Genomic DNA, 8,609 nt, shown 5'->3' with positions numbered 1-8,609 from the left:
ATTTCTCATAGGAAACCATTAAAAAGAGAATAATCCGTTCCCAGGTCCCCATAAAACATCATTTTCAACTAAATACACCTTACTTACGACACACAATATACCTTATTTTATGTATAATAAATGCGCTATGGTATTGTAATCAAAGAAATAAACTGTACTGTAAAATAAAGTTTTATTTGCCTTTTGTGATGGTCGTTGATGGCTTGGATAACGTTTTGCATAAAGTGTCTCAAGGAGCTCTGGGTTGTACATCTTAGAAGTTGTGGTATTGCAACAGCAACAGATGCAGGCAGACACGCTAGAAACTTCATTAATAGCCGGTTGCTTGTATATTCTCTTCAAATTATACAGATGGCTTGTGCGGGTTATATGTGGAGCCTGATTGATGGGATATTTTAACCTTGCAGTCTACATTCTGCCTTTGAACTATCAATGAAGTTGAAACGAGTTCAAATGTCACTGTTTTCTAACAGTTTTCTCACTTTTGTTTTTTGTTCTTGACCAATCACGTGCGGCTTTAACCGAAGACCGGGGCCGCGGAATAGAGGGGGGAAAAAAGCCGGCAGCCATTTCAGGAGCTCTAAGAACCGGCTAGTTCGCAAATGACGCATCACTCATTGTGGCGCGCCGTATGTTTCCCGAAAAATACTTCTGATTCTGATTCAAAACATGTTAGCATCAGTTAATAGGCTTGCTGACTAAAATTAGCGTGTCAACTTTGTGTAAGAGAGCAGCTGAAACTGAAGGTCAACTCACTTTATTTGTATACGTAAATAGCATGTTAGCATACATGACACATCGATAATCATATTAGGACATACATTCCAAAAAGAGATTTGATCTTGTAGTGTATTGCCTGCTCAGAGCATGCAGAAAAGTGAAACGATTAGCATGCTAGGCTAACACACACGCAGCATGCAAGACAAAGTATGCTGCTATGCTAAGTTACAGCGTTCGATTCAAAAGGTAGCTTTGACACAGAAAATCTCTTTCTTATATTTCAATTCAGAACATTGTTTGTAAAAAAAAATGTAGGGAGCGATTATAATTGCAAATCAAAAGGTAGCATCATGCTAACTCTCCGCGCTTCCATTTCCAAGTGTGCCGCACAAACGTTAAGGGTGGTATCACTCTCGCGGAGGAAACAAGCTAACATCCTGTCGTTCCTAGCCGGTTATCTATTTGCTGTCTATTAGCTATCTATCGGGCTAGCTGGCTAACTCGCTAGCTATATATTCGCTATCTGGCTATCTAGCTATCTATTAAATATCTCGCTAGCTATCAATTAGCTATCTAGCTAGCTTTCAATCTATTTGAGTTATTCTGGGTTGAGTGAACGCTGGCGCGTGTGGCTGCTGCTGCTCACCCACAGAAAAAAAAACTAATCATGTGACTGTAAAGTGACCTTGATAGTTTTAGGACGACGTAAACATTAAATGCAGCGTAAGAAACCTTAAACTCTCTTCTTTCATCAGAAAAAAAGAGGTAATTCCGCGGAGGGAACAAGCTAACATCCTGTCGTAAGTACCACAGCGAAAAAAAAACACATCAAACGATTAGCATAGCTGCTGTTATGCTAAAACACGCTACAAAAGCTTACTTCCCGCGTGTACTTTTGCTTGCGTTAGCGGCTAGCTTCCCGTCTAGAGCACCATGGCGGGAATGTGGTGAACCATGGAAGCGGGATGCGGCGGAGGGGAGTGCTGTTCGCGCAGCAGCAGCAACGCCCCTCCAGGATTGGCGGCCGCGGCGCCGACTGCGGCGCCGTTTGCCGGCCGGTGCCTGGCGCTCTTCTGGTGGGCGCGCAGGCCGGCTAGCTGCGAGTACGCCGACTGGCAGACGTGACATTTGTAGGGGCGCTCGCCCGTGTGCAGACGCACGTGGTTGCGCAGCGTGGACGACTGGCTGAAGCGGCGATTGCAGAAGCGGCACACGAAGGGTTTGTCCAGCGTGTGGATGCGCATGTGCGAGCGCAGGTTACTGCGAGAGTTGAAGCCGCGGTGGCAGATGACGCAGCGCATGCGGCCCGAAGCCACCGAGCCTGACGACGACGACGAAGACGAAGACGACGAAGACGAGAATGACGATGATGACATTGAGCTTTCGCAGCCATGGAAATCGTCTAAAATATGACAAGTGGAAAACAAAAGGCACAATTGAAATGTATTTAGCAACCATGCTAACCGGCTGGGCTACAGCACGACTTTTATTTTTTTTATTTTATTTGAATTTATTTATTGGAATTTATTTATTGGAATTTATTTTATTGCATTTTAGTTTAATTTATTTTAATTTTACTTAAATTTTATTTTCCTTTAACTTAATGTATTTTTCATGTAATTTAATTGATTTTTATTTAATTTATTCTCATTCAATTCAATTTTAAATTAAAATTTAATGTATCCGTTTTATTTATTTTATTTTATTGTATTTATTGTTATTTCATTGTATTGAATATTTCATTATTTATTTATTTGTTTATTGTTATTGGATTGGATTTGCCTTTATTAGTCTCACAGTGGAGAAATTTACATTTCACAGCAGCAAAGTGATGAAAGGTACGTTATGTTATTTATTATTTTTATATTGTTATTTTATTTTTATATGATTATGTTATATATTAATTATTTTAATTAATTAATTAGATTGTATTATTTCTATTATATTTATTTATTTCCATTTTTTTTTACTTCATGTTACTTGTAAATTTATTATTATTATTATAACGAGAATACACTGTGTAATTTTTCAAGAAAAAAATGCTAATTGTAACAAGCTAATGCTAACGTTTTTTTCCTCTTTCCTACGTAGCAAACTACATTAACTCATTCACTGCCAGACGATGTGAAAAAAATATGTCCACTCCAGTGCCAGGGTTTTTGTCACTGTCACTCAAATTCCAGGAGCCACAGAACATTAATTTGCTGTCTATTAGCTAGCTATGTGTCTGGCTATCTATTTGGCTAGCTGGCTATCTTGCCAGGTATCTATTAGCTATCTATCTATTAAATATCTCACTAGCTTGTTGTTCTTAGTAGTAGTCGTATTTAGTAGTGTGCGCGCGTGCTAATCTGTGTACATTATGCCATACTTCTAAATTTAAATATTTTTTTTTCTCTCTTGATGGCACTTTTTGAAGTAGACTCAACGTTTCTAGCTACATACCTCTCTATTTGCTAACTATTATCTATCTAGCTAGCAATTAGCTGTCTATAAGCTAGCTAGCTTTCTATCTATTTGAGTTACTTCCGGGTTGAGTGAGCGCTGACGCGTGTGGCTGCCGCTGCTCACCCATAGAAAAAAATAACCTGTGACTGTAAAATGACCTTGAGAGTTTTGAAAGGCACTTATAAATGAAATTGATTCTTATAATATTGAGTTTTAGGACTATGTAAACATTAAATTCAGCGTAAGAAACCGTATACTCTCTTCTTTCATCGGAAAAAAAGTTAATTCCGAAATTTTATTGATCTGGAGTTATGTGAGCTTGAAATGGGGGCCGCTGTACAAACATTGCCCCGAATAATCCGAAAAAAACCTTTCCAGAGGTCGAACCAGCGCTTTATCGGCAACCAACACCCGAACAAATTCCGTCATATTTTCAATTCCCGAATAAAATGGGGAATGGCAGTGAATGAGTTAAACTCAACATAAAACCCTTTCATAATGCTAGCAAGCTAAATTACGTTAGCAGCTGCTAAGCTAAAAGCTGCTAGGCTAATACTGACTTATTTGCTATACCATTAATACATAAATGATGAAGAAAAAAAATTGCAGGGGCTATTCCTTGCGATGCTAACGATAGCTTACCGCTCTTGCTTTTCTTTGCTTGCTCGTCGTCGCCTCCTGGAATTCCAGGAATTCCCAGGAAGGTGTTGTGGGAATTTCCATACCAGACGAGCAGTTCTTGGTCAGGGGGGATGGTCTAGGAGCCAGTTCAGGGCAACATTAGGTAACATAACCTCACGTTAGCGGACGCATGTAAAGTGACCTTGAGAGTTTTGAAAACCGCTTATAAATGAAATTATCGCTGGCTCTATATGATCTATCTAGCTAGATTTTAGCTAGCTACCTAGCTAGCTATTTGCTATATAGTAGCTGTCTATCTCGCTGGTTATATATTAGCTGGTTAAATCTGGTTAGCTATTAGCTATATATTAGCTAATAGCCAGCTGACTAGCTATTAGCTATATATTAGCTAGCTTTCTATCTATTTGAGTTACTTCTGGCTTGAGTGAACGCTGGCGCGTGTGGCTGCCGCTGCTCACCCACAGAAAAAAACTGATCCTGTGACTGTAAAGTGACCTTGAGAGTTTTGAAAGGCGCTTAGAAATCAAATGTATTATTCTTATTATTTAAAATTAACGTAGTTTTCAAGATGAATTATGTTTTGATCAATGATGCAATCGATTAATAATGTCTCATGAACACGACTGCCGGTGGCGTTACCTGAAGCGCCTTGTAGAAAATGGCCGTCCCCAACTGAACCACTTCCAGGTTCTGCTCGTGTTCGTTGCGAGCGCATTTGATGTACGTCATCCAGCTACGTTGCTCCTCTTGACTGGCGTCCACGAAGAAACGCACGCCGCCATCACCGTTGAACACCTAAGCAAAAATAATAATAATTAAAAATAAATATCGGTTAAAGCCACGTGATTGGTCAATAACGCAGCAGTGAAGGGAGGTGGTTTAAATATTAAAGAGACAGGCAGACGACAGAGAGATAGTGAGAAAATGGATAAAAAACAGTGGAATTTGGACTCGTTTCAACTTTGATAGTTCAAAGGTAGAGTGTAGACTGCAAGGTTAAAATATGCCATCAATCAGGCTCCACAAATAACCCGCACTAGCCATCTGTACACTTGATGCAAAAAGCTATCAACCCAACTAAACAGAACACAATTGATGAGGAACTAGGTAAAATTATGGCAGAGAAAGCACCTGAAAGCACACACACCCACACACGTGTGTGTGTGTGTGTGTGTGTGTGTGTGTGTGTGTGTGTGTGTGTGTGTGTGTGTGTGTGTGTGTGTGTGTGTGTGTGTGTGTGTGTGTGTGTGTGTGCGTGCACGTACCTCCCACATGAGGTTATTGTTCTTGTAGAAGTCGACATGTTGTGGAGAAACCAGGCGCCCCGTAAACGGACCCATTTCGGTTCCGGCCTTGATCCAAGTCTTGGAGAAGATTCCCAGACCTTCTCCTGTATCCACAAAAACACACCCATGCATACACACACACACAAAACAAAAAAATATTGGCAGTAAATCAACACTCACACTATTTGCCAGCAGTTTTTATGTCAATTCCTTGCGAGACAAAAAAAAATCCATTAGCTAGCTAGCTAGCTAGCACACTTGTACTGTGACTGTGAAGTGACCTTGAGAGTTTTGAAGAGTGCTTGTAAATGAAATGTATGATTATTATTATTATTATTATTATTATTATTATTATTATTATTATTATTATTATTATTATTATTATATCTATCTCCTAGCTAGTTAGTTTTCTATCTATTTGAGTTACTTCTGGGATGAGTGAGCGCTGGCGTGTGTGGCTGCCGCTGCTCACCCACAGAAAAATGTATCCTGTGACTGTAAAGTCGCTCTGATCAGAGGCTCTAAGGTATCTCGCTAGCTATCTATTAGCTAGATAGCTATTTGAGTCAGGAATTTATAGTATATTCCTCCTGGAAGACATTTCGGATTTAAAATTACAAAAAAAAAAAAAATTCGTTTCGACAACGGTATTCGATTACGACGGTATGTGGGGAAGATCTTAATTTGGAAAAAAAAAAAACTAAAAGGCGCGTCCCGCTGATCCTCAAAAACGCACATTCGACACTTTACGGCGCAGACTCACGTGAAATTTAAAAACACACGTAAACATCCCGAATATATTTGCGGATGTGAAATACATACGTAAAAATTGTGAATGTGTTTATTTGGAAATGTCTCCGCAATATTTTTAATCGAAACGGCGCTTGCATTGTTGAATGGCCGGAAAATGACGACGAAACTCAAACGCACATTCGACACTTTACAGCGCAGACTCACGAGAAATTTACAAACACGTAAAAATACCGAATATAATTGAATATATGAAATAATTAAGTAAAAAATGTGGCTGTGTTTATTTGGAATAATTTAGAGGGAAATGTCTCCGCCATATTTTTAATTGAAACGGCGCTTGCACGAGTTGAATGGTCGACGAAAAGACTTCCGGTAGCAAACGAAGTGCTCAATCGAGAGCCACTTGAAAGAATATCGAGCAAACATGGCCAAGTACAACTCGATGTGAGTTTTTAGGACCTTTTTGAAAAAAAAAAAAATATGTCCCACTCAATTTTCATTCAAAGGCTCCTCAAACCTGAAAGTCGTCAACATTTGGCCCGACTCGGCCCCAATATTTGGCGAATCTGCGTTGACTGTCGAAGCACATCCGATCCTTCGTGAATTACCACTAGCGAGCCAAATATAGATTAAATATTTCCGTCAAAATATATTTCCCAATATTCAATAAAAATATTGAAATACTCCTTTGAGTTTTACGATTTTCAACTCGATTGAAATCATTCGGTCACGTGTATGTTACGCCAACTCACATTAAAATGTCAAGACTTTTCAACGTAAAGTCAAGCAGACTACATTTTACGATTTTTTTTTCACAGATATTGGTTATGTGACGTCATGAATAAATATCGATGTCGACTTTTTTTTTTACCTGGAACAGAACTTTGTGCAATGATCACCTCGCTGGGAAGAACCAAACTGGACAGCTTCTGAACTTCTGCGGACACGGGCGCGCACACACACACACACACACACACACACACACACACACACACACACACACACACACACACACACACACACACACACACACACACACACACACACACACACACACACACACACACACACACACACACACACACACACACACACACACACACACACACACACGCACGTATTGGAATTGTTAAATACGATTGATTGATCGCTCCATGAACGAATAATTGAAAAGGTTCAACAAATGGGCCTTCGAGTAGAGTGTTTCACGGCTAATGGAGGCCAAAAAAATTAAATACCAGCAAAAACGATACTTCGTCGCGTCTCAAGTGGCCCACGTCGAAATCGACGAGACGAAGATAAACATCGAATGAAATTGGCACATTAAGAAAATACAAGATAAAATAAATGTGCGTATTTAAAAGGGCCGTGGGAGTTTCTGGCCTTGAAAAAAAAAACAGACGCTAAACAATTTGGACGGATATTTCCACAAAAACCGAGACAATTTGAATGAATGACGACATCGTTGAAGTCAACAAAACGTGATTTTGTGGTCAAAGATTTCCCAAAAGACGGCTGGAAATATAATGATCAACATAGATAAATTCATTTAAAAAAATCTAAATTAAATCAAAACAGAGTATCAAATAGGTTCAAACGGAGTATATATTTAACGATAATATAATTAATAATAAATGCGGCAAGAAAACAACATGAATGCATTTGAAAATGAATTTATCCGTGTTCTTATGAACAAGGTCGACGTAAAAGTGGTTAAAAAAATATTTCACTGTTGCTAAAATATCCACGATGAGTTTTCTCAGTTTGGAATTTCAAATGACCTTATATTACATGACAAATATTTCAAGAGGAATACAAGTATTTGTATTAAATATTAAACCGAAAGTTTATGGATTCGGTCGGCATCTACATCCGGGTACGTTCGTCTGTTTTAAGGAAGTTTTTGAATCCGGATGCTTTTATTTGTTGAAATCAGTTGACAAAATAAAACTTTTGTGAATTTAACGCACAAGTTTTTTCGTACTTGTGAAAACAAATCTTAGGCCCACCCCACCCAAATAAAAACGTTCAATTTAAAAATTCTAAACGCTCAATTTGAAACGTTTACATCCGTACATCTTTTTTTCACTATTGGCAATCAATAATTTGTCTAATTTATCCATCGTAATTATTGTTATTTAATTATTCTCATTATGACCCAAGGCTGTTGAGAAAAAAACTTCCCACGGGGGAGAAAAAGAAGCTGACGCCATTTTAAAATGCAAACGAGGCCCGCCAAATGACGACCACCGACCTCCGGAGAAGGACTGCGCGAGCACCTCGGCCGTGAAGGCGGTCCTGGGACTCGAACCCGCGGCGGCGGCCTCGTGGGTCGACTGCTGGTCGCCGTGAACGCGCCTCCATCGTCCGTAGAGGAAACTGTGCACCACGTCCGACGTGATCACTTCCGACAACGGCGCGCCGGCGGCGGGAGACTTCGGCGACCACCACTTCCGGCCTGACGAAGGCGGACAGGCGGGAAGCGCCGAGCCCATGGCGGGAAAACCACCACTCCAAATTTAAAGAAACAAAAACAAACTAAGAAATAAGATAACTACATTCAAACAAAATGTTTTTTTTTTTGAATGCCACCCCCTCGGTCGGCCTTGTTTGCACACACAAAATTATTTGTGGTTGTTTTGGCGAGTTGAGGGGGGGGGGGGGGAGTCAACAAGTTGAAGAAGGGGCACAAAAAATAAAAGCAAATGAAGCGCGAGCCCGACACGCGCCACCTTTTATACTCGTGCCCGCGGGTGCGGA

The 8,609-nt window shown here is 39.9% G+C and overlaps 1 protein-coding gene across 1 annotated transcript; it reads right to left on the bottom strand.

The window, feature by feature from the left end:
• Window positions 1–791: 791 nt before the first annotated feature.
• Window positions 792–8,575, bottom strand: LOC148898616 (PR domain zinc finger protein 12-like). The gene is made up of 6 exons (XM_088995414.1): window positions 8,104–8,575; window positions 6,721–6,786; window positions 5,076–5,200; window positions 4,450–4,605; window positions 3,811–3,925; window positions 792–2,122 (listed from the first exon to the last, which is right to left on the bottom strand). The coding sequence occupies exons 1-6, from the start codon at window positions 8,342–8,344 to the stop codon at window positions 1,644–1,646; spliced, it is 1,182 nt and encodes a 393-aa protein (XP_088851540.1). The 5' UTR covers window positions 8,345–8,575; the 3' UTR covers window positions 792–1,643.
• Between the last annotated feature and the right edge of the window lie 34 nt (window positions 8,576–8,609).

Source organism: Hippocampus bargibanti, linkage group LG04 (assembly GCF_051943395.1).
Source record: "Hippocampus bargibanti isolate YZ-2025 linkage group LG04, ASM5194339v1, whole genome shotgun sequence".
In the NCBI taxonomy this organism is placed as follows: Eukaryota; Metazoa; Chordata; class Actinopteri; order Syngnathiformes; family Syngnathidae; genus Hippocampus; species Hippocampus bargibanti.
The sequence above is the reverse complement of the archived record's forward strand: the minus strand, read 5'-3'. Positions and strand labels throughout refer to the sequence as shown.

Excerpts from the sequence above, each read along its gene's own strand:
- LOC148898616 (XM_088995414.1), bottom strand. The coding sequence starts at position 8,344 with ATGGGCTCGGCGCTTCCCGCCTGTCCGCCTTCGTCAGGCCGGAAGTGG. Across the intron at positions 5,201-6,720 it reads TGCACAAAGTTCTGTTCCAG|GAGAAGGTCTGGGAATCTTC; the intron begins GTAAAAAAAAAA and ends TTGTGGATACAG. Across the intron at positions 2,123-3,810 it reads AGCAAAGAAAAGCAAGAGCG|ACGATTTCCATGGCTGCGAA; the intron begins GTAAGCTATCGT and ends GTCATATTTTAG.